We start from the raw sequence: 20,812 nt of genomic DNA, 5'->3' as shown, positions 1-20,812 counted from the left end.
TTTCACATTGCAAGGACTGTGGTAGCTATGCTTGTCAATGAGTTGGTTCATTTCACCTACATTGTAAAATGTATGTGTGTCAAGTTGTTCACTGTATTCCTTTAGTATCTTTCTGATATCTAGGGGTGTGTAGTGATAGCCTCTGTTCACTCCTTACATTGGTAATCTCGGCCTTCTCTCTTGTTTTTTGTTAGTCTTGCTAGAATGTGACAATTGTTTGATCTTTTCAAAGATGTACCTTTTGTTTTACTGATTTTTTTCTGTTTTAATTTAATTTCTACTTTTGTCTTTATTGTGTCCTTCTCTGCTTGCTCGAAATTTATTTTGCGCTTCTTTTTCAAGTTTCTTGAGGTGAGAGCTTAGATTACTAAGACATTTTCTCTCTTAAACCTCAGCTTTAATTTTTTCTTAATCAAGAAGTAAGGTTTTGCATGGTTTCAATTCAACTAATACGCAAGAAAAAACTTTTCACACATGTGGGTATTGTGTAAAGTTGTAGAATCCTACTATTCTTTTAAATGCCCCCATATTTAACATTGTACCAATGGCTAGAATGCACCATTTTCAGATGAGAACAAATCTAGAGGCTGAGTAGTTGCTTTATGAACCAAACGTCATGGTGAAAGCAAGACAAGAAGCAAGCCTTCTTACCCTCTTCCCACCCCCACAGCAGCATCCGGCTTGTAATAGCTGTCCTGAGGGTCTGCAGCGGGGGCAGTCCAAAAGGGACCGGGTGGGCTCTATCCAGTCTTATCCAAACCAGCACGTGATAGTCCAGCTTTGAGAGTACATGTAAGTAAGGAGTGGCAAGATTGAGGGTCTTTGATGGCATCTGTCATCCCCACTCTGCCCTTGGGTGCCAGTCAGGCCCCCCGGCTCTCCACAGGAGCCCTGGGTGGTGGTCATCCACACAGAAAGTCAGCCTAGTGTCTTTCAGGGGTTGCAACCTCCAAAGGGCTAATATACAGCAAACGTCCACAGAACAAGGCATCCCAGCCGTCTTTACAGTACCCAGGGTCAAACCAGAACTCTGCCACTTACCAGCTGTGTGACTCTGGGCAAATGTATAAAGGTCTCTGTACTTTGGTTTTCCCATCTGAAAAATAGGATGATATTGGTATTGATCTCACAGGGTTGCTATGAGGAGTAGTGAGTCTCTGTGTGTAGAGCTCTCTGAACAGTGCCCAGTATGGCATAAGCTCTAGGTCAGCAGTATTAGCTGGCATTTGCCCTTATTGCCCCATCAAAACTCCTTCAGTCCTCTCTGCTTAAAATCCACTGCCTTTGATGCCAGAAGAGTAAGGAAATTGGCAATGACCCTTTGTATTCATTTCCACCCTCTGTCTTCATTCCCACCATAAAGTAAACCTTTTGGTAGCCAAGAAGAAGAAAAGTTATTCAACAACATTGTTGACACTTGTTCAAAAAGCCAGCGGCAGGGGAGGAATACGCTGAACCAGTCTATGCAGAATGCAAACAGGTTTGTGCGTAACCTCCCCATCCACTGCAGGCCATCGAATGAATGGTTCAAACACAACTGGGCACTTCTGTTGAATTACAGTTTACAGTGTGTATAAACAGTTTGTAAGTGAGGAGCTCTGCTCTGGTAAGCCAGCCCCACTACACCCCCCAGGGGCAATATCCACAGAGACAAGGAAGTTTTTTGGACTAATGTCACTCAGAGCATCAGAGCTGCTAACGATGGCCCTGCCTGTTCGTGGAATTCAGACGCAGGCTTCACTATGAGCCTCCAGTAAGCCTGTTAAAATAGTAGAGAGGGAATCAAGAGGGCTTCCCCCAGCAGTGTGTCTTCCAACCTGTCTTTCTCTGGGCTCTCAGAATGTGAGGCTCTTAACGAAAACATATGCGCAAGAATATATTAGGTCCTCGTCACCTCTGCCAGCTGAGTTCTTATTTCCCTGCCTGCTCCCACTGCATCTGAAAACCCTACATCCTACCCAATGGAAGTCTAGTTCCTCATACCAGAATAATTTGTTAATTTTTGTCTAAATTCTAAAGCGACGCTGCAGGTAGCAAACTCTGAGTTTGACCTGTGTTCTCCGAGAATGCACGGGAGATAGCAATGCCCAGTTCGTAGTGACAAGGCATCGCCGAGCTGGCAGGAGTGCCAGCTATTCGCTGCAGTCTTTTGGATGTTTGCGCCTGTGCCTTTCATGTTGTGGTTAAGCAGCATATTTCCCATCAGGATCACTGGCAAGAGGCTGGGAACAGAATGGAGAGAGGAGACAGGGTGTGGTTCTGTAAGAATCAGTGGCTTTCCTCCTCATGGGCTGTGTAGACTTGAACGAGGTCCCCTCTCCAAGCCTTTGTTTGCTCATGGCTGCAAATGACAGCAGCCTCTCTGCTTCACAAAAGGGCGCATGAAGCAACCCTCGCATGGTCTCCAACAGGCTCAGCGGGCATTCCTCCTCTGCCCCCACCATATCCATATGGCCATTCTGCAACAATTTCTATGTCTGAAAGAGCGAAACCTGCCTGTTTTCACATGTACTATGATTCTTTCACTCATAGGTCTACCTGCACGTTGAGTCCTCACAATTCAGATGGAAAGAGTGAAGGCTTTTCAGAACAGCAACTGATTAAGTGAGGCCCACCCACACTCAAAAGGGCCATCTGCTTTCATCACATGGATATGCTGAAGACAGATTGTTGAAATATTCTTTGTTTTTTATTTAAACTTGTTGCATAATGTTGGTTCTTTTGAGGTGATTTTTAACTCATTTTCAGGTCATTTGAATGTTTCATCTTAAAGATATAATGGTTGAAAATGGAAAGGAAGTCATCACTTATCCAAAGTGGTGGTGAATTCCCATTCTGTTATCAGCCAAGGGAAGGGATGGTGGGGAAATATTTCACCCAGAAAAGTGCTGTGGTTGGTTGACTTTGCCTTTTGGTTGTTAAGGGTATGAATATATTTTTCATCAGCAATGACTTAAGGCCCCTAGAAGTTCATGAACCTGGAGGGGGTGTGTGCTTCCCACTCGGATGTGCCGTTTAACTTGCACCTGAGGGTAACATGAACTCTCCCTGGGCAAGATGTAATCAGGGAAAGGATGGAGAAGGCAGAGCTCAGAGCAAGCAGAAAGCCAAGCAGGAGATCAAAAGAGGCCTCGGGGGCCATGTTTGCATCTTCCACAGAGGGGCAGACACGTTCCCCCTTCTTCAGTAAACACACGCTTGCAAACATGCAGACACACACATGCACACCCAGAGACAGGCACACACATATAGACCATACACACACCACACACACACACACACACACACACACACACACACCATACACACACATCCCACACATACACCAGACACCCCCCCACACACACACACACACGCACACACCCCACACACGTACACACACAACTAGTTATGTTTCTGAATATTACAAACATCCTTATAAAATGTGAAATGTACAAAGAACAGTTCCTGGAGCTTCTGATGGTCCCTGGCTGACCGTGAGGTTGGAGGTGAAGACACATTAAGGGCTAAATGATGGGGAGATGGTGACATAATCACTGTAGAGCCACAGTGGAGGAACTGAGACTCAGCACTGGTAGACATCTCTGTCACCAAATGAACGCACCTCCCTAAAGAGCTCTGGCTATGAGTCCAAGGCTTCATTTGGGTCAAGACAGGGTTACTGTACAAAAGGCCAAGTTTCATTCCGCAAATCCACATCCACGTCAATATTTTAAGGTGATTTCTTCCGAGTTCTGTGTAGAGCAAGCCAACAGAGAGAAAATGGCTCTGGGATATCTGGTGAGGTGCAGACAGACTGACCACAAGCCGCTTGTCCCCAATGTGGCCCCGGGCTCCCTTCTATCACAGTAGCCATATCTGTGAGGTTCTGCTTTTGCCCTGGGGCCATTGCATCAGTCAGAGTTCTTCAGAAAAACAGAACCCATGGGAGGCATTCTTGTAGCACACACAAAGTCTTTATTATATGGAATTGGCTCATGCAATTATGGAGGCTGACACATCCAACATCTGTAGATCCAAGGTCCCAGCTCTAGTCCTGTGAGGATTCTCCTGGTTAGAGATTTTTCTCTAACTAAGGAGAGTGTTGGCTTTTTGTCTTCAGTAACAGTCTACTCATGCCCTCCACTACTTGGGTGAGGCCCAACCCCACCAGGAAGGGCCATCTGCTATCCTCAGTCTACTGACTCACATGTCAATCTCATCCAGAAACTCCCTCACAGACACATTCGGAATAATGTCTGACCACATATGCTCCAGTCAAGTGGACATATACAATTAACCATCATAACTGTCTGCTAGATCCCACTCCTCCTCTGGAAACCTTCAGGGCTTGAGGGGTCAAGCTCATGTGTGCAAACTATGACCAACACACATTTTCCTGAGAAGAGGCCTTAGACTAACAAACAAACAAAAAAAATAGCACGCATGCACATTTACTCAGATATTGACAGCCTGTTGCAGCCTTTGCACTAAATAGAGCTAAGAGTTGAGATAGTGCAGATTAACTCAGACCCAGAAACTTGGGGAGGCACCCTGGGATCCTGGAAGCCGAGGCTGGGAGGGCAGGAGGGAGGGAGAAAGGAGATGCATTTGCTCTGTTCTTCCGAGACAACGCTACTCTTCAGCAGTACACTGGTTCTGCTGGACAAAGGGCTCGCTTTGAGTTAGAATCTTAAAACTGCATGTTCTTTAACTATGTTGCACCTGCTCACCAGGCTGTGGACACTAATTTGTTGGGAAAGTAGAATGCATTTCATTTTTTAAGTTAAAAAAGCTTGTAAGCTCGTATTACATAATTATGATATGTAATACATTGATTCAAATATTTAAGTTTAAGCCACATGATTTTCAAAAGTATACAAATATAACTCATAGTATCTTTTAATTTTATTCCCATAAGCCTAGATTTGATTTAAAGTCTGAGCGCACAGGTAGAGAAATGTTTTAGTTGTTTAGTACCTGCCATTTTATCTTTCTCCAAATTTTCATGATGGAAAAAGTACAGATACAAAGAAGAACAGATTGTACAATCCCTTTCCTGTATCCACCTAGAACCAATCATCACCAACATTTTGTCCTACCAGCTGATGTGCGCGTACTGTGTTGAACCATTTAAAATAAGTTTTAGACATCAAGACATTTTACCCTTTAATACTTCAGCACCTCCTAAAATTAAAGCCATTCTCCTAAATAAACATTGTGCCATTATCACACCTAAAGACATTGCCAAAAATTCTATAATATCATTCAATATCCCCTTTAATTTGTAATTTCCTCCAAAATGTTTGTGTGTGTGTGTGTGTGTGTGTGTGTGTGTGTGTGTGTGTGTGTGTTTGTGCTGGTTTGTCCAGCTGGGAGTCAATCTGGATTTGTGCTTATTATTATGCTTCTTTTCAACTGTTCCCATACCAGAAGAATCCCTCACTCTTTTTCTTGACATTGATTTTTTGGAAGAGGTCAGGCAACTGACTGTAGAACGCCCACACTCTCTAAGAGTCGAGTTGTTTCCCATGGTGTCATTTAACTTGTTGCTCAAGCTCTTCTTTCCTGTAAACTGGAAGTAAAGCCTAGAGGCTTTGCGATTGATTCTGTGGAAACCTCTTTGGCAAGCACACAGTACCAATGATGTTGTGTGTTTCTTTTTGTATCACATAATGCTAGGTTAAGTCAGTACTAGTAACAATGAGTTTGATCTTCCTTTAAGGTACAACCAGATGTCTCCATAAAAAAATGAAAAATGGAAAACCTTTTTTTTTTTTTTTTCTAATTAGCACCAGTTCACCTGCACACTTTCGCCTAAGGGTTTGACACCCACTAGTACACACTGGCTAGCTTAATTATTTCACTAAGCGTTACAAAATAGGGGTTTCCTCATTCTCCCATTTCTAAGTTTATGAGCTGGCATTCTTCTGTGAAATTGCTTTCCCTTGTGAACCAGAATGCAGAGGGGGAGACTTATTCAACAGAATTGTAGAGAGGGCTGTTTCTCTCGAAAGGAGTCATGAGAGGAGATGGTCTCTACGAGGCATGGAGGGCTCCTTGTCAGGGTCTAGTGACTGACCTTTAAGGCTCAGGGAAGGGGCAGTGGATGGGGTGGGGCAGTGGGTAAGTGAAAGGCCTGTGTGTGGGGAGACCCACTGAGGACAGGGATCTTTAGGGAAAGGGCGCCTCAGTGGCTATATTGGGAGGAGACAATGGCAAGAAGAGGGAGCAAGCAGGGTTCTATGGCCCTGGTCAGTTTCTATTTTTGACTGAGGAACTGATTCCTGGGTGTGTTTAGTTCCTGAAAACTAGAAAAGCAGGAAACTGAGGATTTGAGCACTTTTTCTACGTATGTTATACTTCCATAAATGTTTAAGAAATGCATGGCAGGAATTTCTCAGAAATATCAGTCACATTACAGAATGACGCAGGACCCACCTGGAACATTTTGCCAAGCATCTCTTTCGTCAGAATTAGATTTCTATTGATGCTCATAGGTTCATATAAACCATCAAGGATATTCAGAAGCATCAACGTCACTGAGAGAGGAATTTCAGTTGATGCCGTGGTCAGATCCTGGGTCTCTCCTGGGTTTCTCTTTATGGCAGAGAAACCTGCCATAAAGCATGAGAGCCACATTTACTCCTCAGGGCGTCTGGAGGCCAATTTCGGAGACTAGTTTTGGAGGCATGACCACGCCTCAAGGTTACTCTATTATATCAGGTTTATAGACGTTTTCCAGGAACAGAGACCTGGGTGCCAGTTAAAACAACCCTCAACCAGTACCCTAGCAGTGAATTTTTCATCATGGGAAGCAATGAATTGAACAGATTTGTTGATGAACTCACTGACCGTTTGGGTAACTACACACACAGTGGCCACAGTATGCTGTGCTGTTACCTCGACTGTGAGGATGCCACGTGTTCCCTTCTTTTGCTCCCTTCTTCTGTTGACTTGATGCTGTAGGAGTCCAACAAAGGGAAGCACACGTAGGCTCATATGCAACTTGGGACAGAAGTGGCTTCTCAGAGCCGCGCACCGACACTCTGAACACGTTGGAAGGCTACAGTGCCGGAGGGCTCCACAGTAGCACCTGCAACGTGGATTAGGTGAAAACGCTGGGAAGTCCCCCACCTCCCGGGGCCACAGCCTCCACGGGAAGGGTCGCTTGCCTCCTTCAGCTCAGTTGCTGAGGGCTTGCATTTCTCAGCAGGGAACAGGAGCGCAGCCAACTTCCACTCTTGCCTTAGTATGTGAGGGGCCCTTCACGGCTCAAACTGCACGCCAAGTAAGCATATGCACCCTGCTCCAAGGGAAGGATGCGCTGGGTTCCTCCTCTGGAGGCCGGAGGGCAAAAGACAAAAAGTAACCAGCCGCCTTTGTGCGAAGCATCCCCACCTCTGTGCGGCTGAGCTACGGCCCCAATTCTGCCGGCCCAGGAACACGCAGTCCAAAACAGGCCTCTCCTTCCTCCTTCCTTTTGCGTCGTCTTCCTCCACGTCTCTCCTCTCTCCTTTTCCTCCTTCTCCTTTTTCTTTCTTTTTCGTCTTTCTCCCCAAGCTTCTACGGTTGCTTCTGTGTTCGCTCAATCATGGCCTTTGCCATTGACTGAAAATTTGGCAGTTTCCTCCCTGGGATTCTTCTGTTTGAAACCTTCACATGGATTTTTCTTTTTTCCTTTTTTTTTTTTTTTTTTTTTTTTTTTTTTTTTTTTTTTTCCCACACAAAAGAGGCAGATCCGTATGAGGATGGGTGTCGCATGGGGGTCTGCTGAGATCCGCCGGCTGCCGGTCTAGGAGGGACGCTGCTCTGTGCCCGGGTGGGCGCTGGTGCACCAGCAGGGGCTGGGGGGAGAGTGCCGCCCCCGCCTGGAGCCCAAGCGTTTGCGTGCCTGGGGGTCGAGCGCAGAGAGGGACCAGGCAGGCGCCGGAGGGGACCAGGGCCGAGAAGCCCAAACAAAAACACTGTCCGGCGCCAGACGCCCACCTACAACCCCAAGCCGGTGGTCGGACAGTTCCAGAAGGAAATGGTCAGGATCGGGACAACGGTAATGATAGTATTAATCCTATTAAGAATCGGCCCAAACCCTCGCCGTCAGCGCGGCAGGCGCCCGCCCAAGCCCAGTCCTCGGACCCGGTTCGCCGCCTGTTCCTGCTGGGTCTCGGGGCGCCCGGGGTGGGCACCTGGAGCTCGCCGGATGAGGACAGGGTCTGGAGGCCGACCTGAAGACAGGGGGCGAAGGGCGAGCCGGACCCTAGGGGATTGGCGGGGGGCGGGGGAGAAGGGGTGCAGGGTGGCGGCTGGCGGGGCGCGGGAGACCAGGCTGCTTGGGCGGGAGGTGGAGAGCGGGAGGATCGGGGGCGGGAGGCGGGGATGACGGGGGCGGGGACAGGGGCGGGAGTCGGGGACGCTCGGGGGAGGGGCGGGGCGCGGGTCCCGCCCCGGCGGGCCGCTGGAAAAGTTTGGTCTCTGACTCGCTCAGGCAGAGGCCGAGGAAGCCGGTTCTGGGGACAGGGGACGGGGACCCGGGAACCCGAAGGCGGCGGCAGGACGTGTCGGAGCAGGACCCCAGGCCCGGGGACGACTTCGTCGCGAGCCCCGAGATTGCCGAACCTCCAAGCCCAGCGGGCATCCGAGCGCAGGACCGGGCGCCCAGGCACCGCCGCGCGCCCCCCGCCAGGATGCCGGTGGCCCCAGCGCCCTCAGCCGACGGAGGTGAGCGGCGGGCCCGAGCGGGGAGCGCGGACGCAGAACCGGGGTGGGGGGCTGGGGGCCGACGGACCCTGTCCTCATTTCTGACAAAATCCCCACCGATCCCCGGCGCGACAGGCACCTGGGCGCGCCGCGGCGGCCGGAGCGCTCCACATCAGCACCCCTCCCCCAGAGCCGCTGCGGGAACGCGAAGGCGGCCTTTCCGCTGCACCGGCAGCGTCCACACTGGCTGGAGCTGAATACCTGGATGAAAGTGGAGAGGCTGTTGGTGGAGAAATTACATCAGTCGTTTTCCTTGGACCATTAAAAAGTTAGGCGCCCTCAGTGCCAAGGCCTGGGGACGATGGACGTGAGAGAGGGTTGTGGTCGTTCGCCTGAGAAAAATCACTCTTTCAAACAATTTTCGCCAGAAAATTAGTTTTTTACTAACATTTCTCAAACAAGGCAATTAGGGCCGTCAGAATCGATGCTGGAAGACAAGTCCCCACAATGCAACAATGAAGTTCCATGGAAAGTCAGAACGTTGTGTTCAGAACTGAGATAATGGCTAGAGAAGGGGCTTTGGGCTTTTTGAGTCTCTGAATAGTCAGTCTCTCTCTCTCTCTCTCTCTCTCTCTCTCTCTCTCTCTTTCTCTCTCTCTCTCTCTCTTCTCTCTGTCTTTGTGTGTCTCTTCCTCTGACTTTCTGGCTTTGGACACTCCCAATTTCTTTGTGGTGTTTTTATATTTAGAAATAAGAGAGGAACTTCTTGTTGGATTTTTTAAGGGAACACACTTCGTTTTGACCCTTACAATAAGGAAAGGGGAGTTACGGGAACAGAGAGAGCTCTTTGGAAGGTTATTTTAAAGTGGAGACTCACCCTGTACATAGTACCCACTCCTTGCTGTACCTCTGAGACCTCCAGAATTAGGCGTCATTCTAAAATCTGGACATTAGAAGTCACAGACTTTGTATATAACCACATACTCATAATTTATCTTTTCAATATTTTTTATTCATAGACAAAAATCTTGCAAGCATGGTTAAGAAAAATGTAATTCCTAGAAAGTACAAGGGAAGGATTATGTGCTGCAGATATATGGCTAACAAGGATAGCTGGCTATTCCCAGGGCTGATGTTGGTTGAGGAGGTGGTGATGGTGTGGTATGTGTGTGTGCATGTGTGTGTGTCTGGGGGTGGGGGGTGCTTGAGGAGTTGTGGAAGTGTTCATATCTGTAAAGTATTGTTTCATGGATGCAGAGCTCTGGGCTGGGATGAATGACTTTGTTGCCACAGAAGAATCGCACATCAGGCTTTTTTCATCAACAAACCAGTAAACATTCACTCTAGGCCTCCAGAGTCACTCTGTCACCTCACACCAGAGATCCAAACTGAAGCTAGCCCTTAAGAGCCTCCCCTAAGATTTAGAGAGAATGATTTCTCAACCAGTTTTCATTTTTGAAAATGTGATTTTCCTTTTTACCATTGTGCATTTTTGTCAAATGCATGAGTCCCTGATTTTCTACCATATGCAAAGGGTAGAAACTATGGTTTCCTATAGGAGAAACTTTACATAGTTTCTTGTTCCTAAAGATCTTATTTCTCAAAATTCAGGACAGGTTTTCCTCTTTCTGGAAATTATGACACTAATTTGATTTCGTGATATCTCTTTCATCTTCCTCAATACCTATACTGTATGTATATATTTTTATTACCAAACAAAAGAGAGAGAGAGAGAGAATTTGAGCATGCCACAATCTTGGAATATCTGAGGTTGCCCTGTTGTAGAACCGTTCAACTGCCAGGACTTTGTACTGTTTCCCAAATGTTACCAGAGCTGGGCCACCAGCCTTCTGCAGTCTGTTTACCTTAGCCAGAACAAGGGTGCTGCGGGTTCATATTTGACTTCCTAATTCCTCTCTTATCAGTTTTAAAGCCATTTCCTATTATTCCTCTGCCGTATGTTTTCTGCCAAATTAATTGCCTCAAGATTTTCCTTAAGCTTTTGGAGATAATATAATGTTTGAAAGAAAAGGAAAAGAATAGACTGAGTGGAATCGCATCTAGTTTGAGTTAATAACACGTTTCAGCTGTTGTTACTGTTATAGCTACTAGGCATAAAATCTTCTTCTCTTTTTTGAATCTTATTTTTGAGGAATTGAAGCTGTGTCTATAAGGGACATGATGATAGGCCAGTTGGGTCAAATCGTGAAGAGATTGTCCAGTGCAGACTGGTGCCCAGTGAGTGGATCTTCACTGCCCGAAGGCCGGGCTGGGGTCAGCTCACACAGCGACATGAGGGTCTACTCCTCAGGAGGTAGATGGTGATCTTTGGCCTTGAAGATGCCACTCCATTTTCCTGGCTTCAGAATTTTCTAGATATTTCAGTGCCCCTAGAATGGCATTCTAAGATTGTGATGGCATGGGAGCATGAGGCAGTTTGTCTCTAAAACATGCTAGAGAATCTCCTGTCACCATCTAGGCAAAGAACCAGTGTCAAGGTGGCAGCTTCCCAAAGAGCTCATCCCTAATGTGACGTCCTGGAATCAGATGGCAAGGACACCCGCCAGCTCAGTCTCTTCCAAGTTCTGTGACTAAGGACAAGGAATGGACCCCCAACCCCCAGCCTCAGTCTCCTCCTGTGTACATTCAGAAGGCAGATGCTGTTATGGGGGCTATGTGTGCCATGTCCATGGTGCAAGGTGGCACACATGTCGAGTCACCAGGTAAGACTGCCACTTTGGAAAGGGATAGGAAGGATCTCAGATAGACTTTGTGGACAGGATGCCTCTTACTTGAAGGTGCCTTTAGCTGTCTGACAGAACCTGTTTCCACAGCCCTGTGGATTCATCCCTGTGGAAATCTTAAGAGCCATTTAATCCTATGCCATCATGAAGAAACAGCGGAACGGAGAACGTTTAAAAAGAGTCATGGACAGACAAGGGGGTCAGACACCTCCTGGATCAGACGCACTGGCCTCTCCACACACGTCTGGAAGCTCAGGACGGCGTTCACGGAGACAGATACTTGGGGACAGGGACTGAGTTTTCTGGGGCACAGTCTCCATCTCTAGGGTTACCTGGACTGTGCCCATAATGTCCCAGCTTTGTTTGTGACAAAGAAGGACTTATGAAAAAGCCACCGGGAAAAAGTAGGTCTAACCGGAGAAGTGCATTGACTTCCATGCTCTGAAGAAGAAAAGGGAGAAAAGATATGAAGCCCTTACCTGGTTTGTCTGTACAGTTGTTATTTCTCAGGGAAGCTGCATTAATGGGCCGGGCATGTGTGGCAGGGTGTGTGAAGCACGCATTCTGCAGTGGACTATCTCCAAAAGCAGAGTGAGGTCACCCAAGAAATACAGAGCAAGGGAAAATACTCATTAGCAAAGGAATTGCTGGAGCCGTGAACGGCCGACTCACTACTTCCTTTCTAAGTTATTTTAAATGAAATTTTTAAAAATCTTGCTTTCCAAGAAATTTTGCTTGTTGGCGTATGTTTGGTGTCTTAATTCAGTTTGGAGGATGAACTAGTTAATTTCCCTGGGAATACATGCCTATTAAAAACACAGCATCCTGCATCTGACCAAGAGAAGTTTCTAACTATCTTATTGTGCTTTTCTTTTATGTGGAGAGAGAAAGCGGGGGAGGAGGGGGGGTGTTGGGAAGGAGACCAGACTGTGGAAACATTTTCTTCATTTTTTCTCTTTTTCTTCCTTTTATAGTTTGTTTATTTTTCGACTTGACATGGGTAGAGAAAGTGAATCGCTAGTATAGAAAGCACATCTGGAATCCATCCGGCCTCTCTCTGGCTCACGCTCCCCCCAGCCGTGCTTTTCCTTGGAAATGAGGGGAAGGTAGGCACCTCTGATCCTTGGCAGGGTCTGACTCGGGGTCATCCACAGCAGACTCATCTTTCAGAAGTTGTGTTATTCCTTCTCAACAAAAAGAAAACATGTTGGTATGAGAATGCTTTGAGGTAGTCTGGATGATCCCAGCTTAGTGAGGACGACACGGAAACCCTTAGGCAATGGGGTCTTTACTGAGTAGAGCTCAGGGAAGCTCACATGTGAGTGGTGTCTCTCAGTAAGATGCAGAAGATGCAGACAATCAAATACTTAAGTCTCTTGAAGAGCTGGGTGGTGGGCGGGGTCTGCCCAGGTGGTCAGGGAAACGTGTTAGTGCAGCACTTGAAAGAGAGTGGAACGTCCAGGCAAGGATCTGCCGTGGAGACAGGCAGTGGGGGCAGCCCAGCATCCGTGTCTGTATTAGAAGACCACCACTAATGAGGAGGAGCGTCTCTACCCTGCAGCTGTCCACACTCCTGTGTCTTCTGTAATGTGCCCAGCTTTCTGAACATATACAAAACTAGCCTGCAGAGAGCCACAGGTCTCAGCATCTGAGTGTTGTAACTGTTCATGTGGAATTTAAGCAGCAATCAAATTGACAATGTCACGGCCAGCTCTGGACACTTACCTTTTGGAATAAAGCAAAAAGTGAAGACTCATACTGGATCAGTCTTGCCCTCTGTTGGGGGCCACCCTTCCTCCCCACACCAGTTTCACAGGATGGGGTGGCCACGGTCTGGAAAGCTCAGTGCCTCCGAGTCCCAGACACCAACACACCGCTCACAGATCGACGTTGGCCCTGTGGAAACATGGACACGTGTTCACCGAGAGAACACCCTCAGTCAATCCCAGCAGTGCTACCTAATGATAACACATGGGACGTGGAAGAAATTACCCCATGTCCATAAACAAGAATGAAGAGAGGGTAGTGTATCTGCCCACACCATGAGAGCAAGAAGGAAAATTCAGCATGCACGTGCATCTATGTGCATGACTCATGCAAGCATCATGGGGAGGGGACAGCAGCGGACACAATTGTATCCTGCAGGGTTCTGTTCATGTGACGTCAGAAGCGGGCTAAACTCACCTAGGGGAGAGTCCTATCCCAGGGAGGGGTCATGCCTGGGGGCAGGTGGTGACTAGGAGGGGCACAAGGGAGGCTGTAGCCCCATCCTATTGCTGGCCTGGGTGCTGGTCTCACTCATCTCTGTGTGGTGGGGCAGGCCAGCCTCCCAGGCCTGCTGGTGCCTGCAGTGCCTGGCAATGTTAGTACCGACACGCCAGAGTGACTGACTCCCCTCTTGCCCTGAGCAGGGCTCGCTGACTCCAGGAGCCTCAGGCCGCAATCAGCTTTGAGGTTTCTTCTAGCAAACTTGAGATCTGTGGCTGGTACCCCTCAGGAGCAGAGAGGAGATCTTATCCATGAGATGCTTTTAACTGTGTACAATAATGTGTAGACACATCCAAAATCAATCTGGCCTTTAGCCCAGCACTTAACTCGGGATGAGGACTGCTTTGTAAATGCTGATAATCCAGAGAAAATGAGCTTTTAGATTCCAAAGCGAATCAGATATCTTCCACTTATGCAAAATGCGGAGAATCGTATTTAACAAAAGATGTTCTGGACAAAGATGCTTCTTGAGGGATGAATATTTAATTATAAGGGAAATGATAAATCAAACGTTAATGGGAAAATATGTTTGCCCTCAAGATTCATGGTTTTGATGGGTCTCTGGCACATCTTTTTCTGTGTTTCTTGGGGTTATTTTATTGCTGGTTATTAGTTTTTAATTGTTTGCTTGCTTTTCTGCTCTGCGCAATTTTGTATGAGCCTGTGGAGCTGGGGGGTCTGTTCACCCTCTGCTTTCCACTCCCGGGAGCATGGCAAGAGCAAAGGTGTGGAGAAGGTTCAGAGGAGGCAGGACATGTATAAAATGGTAGTGTCAGGTTGTCATGGGGGAAACTGAGACACAGGAGGCAAGCTGAGTTAGTACAAGAACAGTCTGAATTATAACCATATGCCAGTGTTACCTAAAAGGATGAGGAACACGGAGCTGTGCTTGAATCCCTGAGCTGGGGAAAGGGGCCTCAGGCATCTCTGACATTGGAATCAGGGTTTGTCTGCAGCGTGTCAGTTTCTGATACAGAAACCCCACAGAGTGGAGTGGGTATCCCAGCAACGCTGTTGGATAAACCTGGACACTGTGGTGTCATGGACAACTGGCTGCCTGCCAGGTGAAGGCCCCTCCGGTTGCTGTATAAACCGGGCACGTCATCCGTTCAGCAGCATGGCGAGGGCTCTGGCCCCGGCTGCTATGGGAGGGAGGCTGCTGACACAGGGCACTGCTCACAGACTGCCTCTGCTCCATGCCTTTGCCATGAACATGAGTGGCTGTTCATACAGAAAATGGCAGAGCCCACGTGGCGCCGGTGGGCACCGTGCTCTGGTACTGGAGGTGACAGGCGACGGCCAGGGGGCCCCAGGTTGTCCTCACACCTGGCTTCATGCCAGGGTGCATGCCAGGCACAGCACATGTGGCCCTGAGAGGCCCCTGATCAGGGGTGGAAACCAAGCAAACTGAGAATCAGAAATAGTGATTTTCCAGTCTCTGTTCACAGATAAATAAATAAATAAGCAATACAAGGTCGGACGTGGTAGCTCACCTCTGTAATCCCAGCACTTGGGAGGCTGAGGCAGCAGATTACTTGAGGTCAGGAGTTCAAGACCAACCTGGCCAACATGGTAAAACCCCATCTCTACCAAAAATATGAAAATTAGCTGGACGTAGTGGCAGGCGCCTGTAAGGAGAATGGCTTGAACTGTGCACGGAGGTTGCAGTGAGCCGGGATCGCACCACTGCACTCCAGCCTGGGTGCCAGAATGAGACTCCTTCTCAAAAAAAAAACAAAAAACAAAAATACGAAAGGGACAGCATCTTTGGAGCACCCGTCAGTGTACAGAATGCTGGGGAGGGTACCATGAACTTATCCAGGTGAAAGTCCTCCCGTTAATGGATAAGCTCAATGCTCAGAAAATGCTGCTCTCTATGGTATTGTTCCTCTTAAAGGGACAGTTTGCAGTGGTTTTTCCAAAGTGGCATGCAGCCTCAGAGAAAAGTCACCAGGGGCTGGAATGATTCCAAAATGTTACGGAGCAAGTGGAATTTGACTTGAGGCTTGAAGGATGGGCAAGATTTAAATAAAAATCAGAAACAGTAGAGAGGAAAGGTCTGGGGGGAAGGCTGCCCACTGAACTGTCCTGTTCACCTCCAGGAGAATCTTCAGGCAAGCATGGTCTCTGCTCAGGTGAACGGTGAGCCAGGTAGGGCTGGCCGCTGGCGTGAGTGAGCCACAGCTTGTGGAGGCAGGCCCAGGGCCCTGCGCTGCCTGCCACGGCTCGTGAGTGATGGGGAAGACCTGCACAGGCAACCCCTTCTTGTCCTGCATCATCAGCCGGATGTGGAGCTTGACTTCTTCTTTCTGCAGTTAGCAGAGGGCCTTGGCCAACACATCAGCTTTCTGCCAGGACTTGGCATTCCAACTGACCTCACGCCTCTGTGACTTCAGGAGGTGGCAGCTGGGAAGGGTCGGGGCAGTTTTAGGCAGAGCACAGACATCAGCTCAGACATCCCCTCCCGAGGTTTCCAGAACAACCAGCACCTCTACGCTCCAGGACACTGGAAAAAGTCTTTGCAAAGTAGCAAGGGGCCATCTCTGGAAATCCAGGACCCCCAAATTGATGTAGGGAGAGAAGGGCTTTGACAGCTTCCACTACTGTAGAGGGTCACAAGGATATGGAAATCATTTGGAGCCACCTCTGCTTCTCAGCACCAGACAGGCAAGCCCCCGATCTTCAAGGGACTGAACCTGATAATAAACTCATGGCTGGATGAGATTCAGAGTCTATCACACCTTAAAATGAAGAGCCCATAGTATTGGTGAGTGGTTCATGTGTCTCTGAAGCAAATTTAGGGCTGTGGCTTAAACATTGTGAAAGTTAAAAAAAAAAAATTCACTGGATATACACAGTGGGCTATTTTAAATTAGCCTCATTTGAACTTAATTAGCTATTTAAAAACTCAAATAATAAATGATGACTGGGCATGGTGGCTTACACCTGTAATCCTAGCACTTTGGGAGGCCAAAGTGGGCAGATCACAAGGTCAGGAGATTGAGACCATCCTGGCTAACACAGTGAAACCCTGTCTCTACTAAAAATACAGAAAAAAAAAAAAAATAGCCAGGCATGGTGGCACGCACCTGTAGTCCCAGCTACTTGGGATGCTGAGGCAGGAGAATCGCTTGAACGTGGGAGGCAGAGGTTGCAGTGAGCAGAGATGGAGCCACTGCACTTCAGCCTGGGTGACAGAGCAACACTCCATCTCAAAAAAATAATCATAATTAAATAATAATAAAATAAAATAAATGAGTCCACTGAAAGCGGCTTCTACCTTGGTGGTTGGGTGTGCAGCCTCACCGACATCACAGAAGGCTGATCAATATTATCAGTGTGGTTGAATGCAAGTGTTGGAGTTCTGGAGGGGGAAGAGTTGGAATTCAGAACCCACCAAGGCCTTTGCTCACCACTTTCCCTTTCTTGCAGGGAGCACCCTCACCACCGTGCTCTTCTTGGTCATCTGCAGCTTCCCAAATGTGGTGCTTCTGTTGGCTGACATGCACCCATGTGGTTCTCTCTGTACGTAGGGCTCTGAATTTTAAGCCAAACTCAGAGTCGGTGTGACTGGCGTGGCTTTCCTGTCCCTCCTTTATCCTCTGTAGACTTGGGTCCCGTTTTCGCAGGTTGGTGTTCCTTCTTCGCCAGGCTCTGGACTTGTTGCTCACAAGTACAGTGTTCACATGGGCTCTGCCCAGGCTTGCACTGCTAGTCCCTCGGTGGCTGCATCGTCAGGCCTCTGGGCTCTCTCCCAGGCAGACCTACAGCCCATTTCAGACCTGATTTCTGGGCCTGGCTCCAGGGGACGCTATCTGGGAAGTACAGGAACCTCCCACAGTGTCACTGGGAAACTCACTAAGGAGGTCTTAGAAATTGAGCAGGCATCCATCCTTGAGATTCCATCCTGCTTTTTTGTCCTGGGAAAATCCTGTTTCTCCCTGGATGACTCCGATAATTGATCACCAGCTCCCAGGTCCTAGATGAGGATTAATTAGCATTTTCTAGTGCTTGGAGATTTCCAGATGGAAGCTGTATTTGGGTCTGTGTATCTTCGTTACAGGATTCAATAATTCATGCACTAAATTTCCCTTCCCAGCAACTCCAGACACCAAATCACTTCCCATGGTCTCCCTCAATCACTTAGGAACTTAGCCTGTGTCTAAAGACCCTCTCTGCAGCCTGTGGCCAGTCATCCCAATATTTCCACATTTTCCATACCTTTCTCGAACAGTATTGCCGTGCCCCTTGGGCTGCAATGATTTTATCAACGGTCACTCCCTCTTTTTGTCTGTTGGCAGGAGCCCTCCCTGGAGTCTGGCCTGCACGCCTTGCTGAATGAAGCTGGAGCCTTGGCCCTGCTTCTCTTTGAAATGAATGTTCCTCGGGCGCCCTCTCCTGGATTTTGGAGCTAATCGTCTGTGAATGCCAAGTGATGGCTAGTGCCCTCCCGCCACGCCCCCAGCCCGCGCGGGGCAACGAGACCCTGCAGGAGCATTATCAGTACGTGGGGAAGCTGGCAGGCAGGCTGAAGGAGGCCTCCGAGGGCAGCACGCTCACCACTGTGCTCTTCTTGGTCATCTGCAGCTTCATCGTCTTGGAGAACTTGATGGTTTTGATTGCCATTTGGAAAAACAATAAATTTCACAACCGCATGTACTTTTTCATCGGCAACCTGGCTCTCTGCGACCTGCTGGCTGGCATCGCTTACAAGGTCAACATCCTGATGTCTGGCAAGAGGACGTTCAGCTTGTCTCCCACGGTCTGGTTCCTCAGGGAGGGCAGTATGTTCGTGGCCCTCGGGGCGTCCACCTGCAGCTTACTGGCCATCGCTATTGAGCGGCACTTGACCATGATCAAGATGAGGCCTTATGACGCCAACAAGAAGCACCGCGTCTTCCTCCTGATCGGGATGTGCTGGCTCATTGCCTTCACTCTGGGCTCCCTGCCCATTCTGGGCTGGAATTGCCTGCACAACCTCCCCGACTGCTCTACCATCCTGCCCCTCTACTCCAAGAAGTACATCGCCTTCTGCATCAGCATCTTCACGGCCATCCTGGTGACCATCGTGATCCTCTACGCACGCATCTACTTCCTGGTGAAGTCCAGCAGCCGTAAGGTGGCCAACCACAAGAACTCGGAGAGGTCCATGGCGCTGCTGCGGACCGTGGTGATCGTGGTGAGCGTGTTCATCGCCTGCTGGTCCCCACTCTTCATCCTCTTCCTCATTGACGTGGCCTGCAGGGTGCAGGCCTGTCCTGTCCTCTTTAAGGCTCAGTGGTTCATCATGCTGGCTGTGCTCAACTCGGCCATGAACCCGGTCATCTACACGCTGGCCAGCAAGGAGATGCGGCGGGCCTTCTTCCGTCTGATCTGCAACTGCCTGGTCAGGGGACGGGGGGCCCGCGCCTCACCCATCCAGCCAGCACTCGACCCAAGCAGAAGTAAATCGAGCAGCAGCAACAACAGCAGTCACTCCCCGAAGGTCAAGGAAGACCTCCGCCACACAGCCCCCTCATCCTGCATCATGGACAAGAACGCAGCCCTTCAGAACGGGATCCTCTGCAAGTGAACATCTCCATGCGCCCTGCTCTGCAGCTGTGTTCTTATTTATTGCATGCATCGCTTCCACAGGGGCCCCTCGAGACTGTGACTCAGGAGAGCTACCTTACTTTGACCAACAGCCTGCCCGGTGTGGATGTCCCTTACAGAGAAGGCCCGAGGAATCACCACCGCATTTCAGTGTAGACAACGTGCCTTGTCCGCTTTGAGCTCCAGAGTCTTTCAGATGTACTAAGCTGCTGACACCATCCACAGCCTTCTGCTGAATCCTAGACAACCTCCCTGGTGTTCACAGAGAGGGAAGGTCATGGGCCGCACAATGCTGTGTGATTCTCCGTGTGCCTCTGAATGGTGTTTCGATGATTTTACACTACATTTCCTGCGCATAGAATGGATGCTTGTATCTTTGTACCTCTCTATGTTACGCAGAATTTGTGTTCCAGTTGTTTGCCATGTGATACCTACATAGAATCTGCATACAACACACAGGTAACAGGTTATACAGGTGGATTTGGACTGAACCCTTGGTACAAGGACATGGTTGTGAACTAAGTAGACATGCCATCCCTGGTCTCCTTAGACTGACATGAAGTCTCATGTTAATCAAGCTTTTAAAGTTCAAATTCCCAAAAAGGGGCTTGTCCAAGGCTGGCCCCAGATGTGTGGGTCTGACTACACAAGCCCTGTGTCCCTTCAGTCATTTGTCCCTGCATAATTTTAAGCATATCCCAAAGCAAAATTATATGATGGTTTTCAGGTTTCTGCAAATCACAGGAAAGCCAGCCAAGATCACCCAGGAGCTTGTGCCCCAAGACAGGCCAAAGAAAGAGCCCATGAGGGAGCAGCAGAAGCAGATAGCTGGTCTCACCTACCTTCCCATGCCACCTGGGCGGGGCTCTGCCTCAGGAAACGGAAGGTGTCCAGGAAATGAACAGAGATTCACACGACAGCACTTTAATTCCATGTTGAGTTTGTTTCTATATGCAAAAAGCACTAAGTCAGTAATCCCCCGTGGCATCACAGCTGAGTAGCTGTGGCCACCAGTAGTTTCACAGCTTCCTGAAAGCTGGCACTGATCATGACTATCAGTGAAAGAAGTTTAATTGTCAGGTTAGAAAATGTGATCCGGCAGTCTATGCATTCTTCAGAGTGATGTAATAAGAACTACAGGATACTGTAATTTTACTTTTCTACGTAAGTTGAACCCATAGCAGTCTGTTTACCTTGTAAAGGGATTACTTAGAAGACATTTTTGTACATCCTCTTCCCCAAGGATTGCAGGTGTTAAACAAATAAATGGAAAGAAAAGTGAACACGTTTGTAGAACTACCATAAGCACACAGTTGCCTTGTTGAGTTCCCTGTAAAAACAAGGACAAAACCAACCAGCCCTCAAAAGCAGCTCACATCTGAGTCGCCTAAAGTGTTTTATTTAGGTTCAGTGAGGATTTGCCTGAATAAAACCTAAAAGAGTGGTCTTAACGCATTAATTTTTTCTAAGAGAAATTGATTCCTGTTCATCATCTGATGCAAATTGCTCTTGTAAAAAGACATTTTCATGGG

At 48.4% G+C, this 20,812-nt stretch overlaps 1 protein-coding gene across 1 annotated transcript; it reads left to right on the top strand.

Moving 5' to 3' along the window:
* Positions 1–8,617: 8,617 nt before the first annotated feature.
* On the top strand, positions 8,618–20,735 carry S1PR3 (sphingosine-1-phosphate receptor 3). The gene is made up of 2 exons (XM_003938189.4): positions 8,618–8,697; positions 17,990–20,735. The coding sequence occupies exon 2, from the start codon at positions 18,124–18,126 to the stop codon at positions 19,258–19,260; it is 1,137 nt and encodes a 378-aa protein (XP_003938238.1). The 5' UTR covers positions 8,618–8,697; positions 17,990–18,123; the 3' UTR covers positions 19,261–20,735.
* The last annotated feature ends 77 nt before the right edge of the window (positions 20,736–20,812 follow it).

Source organism: Saimiri boliviensis, chromosome 2, assembly GCF_048565385.1.
Source record: "Saimiri boliviensis isolate mSaiBol1 chromosome 2, mSaiBol1.pri, whole genome shotgun sequence".
Lineage (NCBI taxonomy): Eukaryota > Metazoa > Chordata > Mammalia > Primates > Cebidae > Saimiri > Saimiri boliviensis.
Note: the sequence above shows the minus strand (reverse complement) of the source record. Positions and strands in the feature narration are given on the sequence as shown.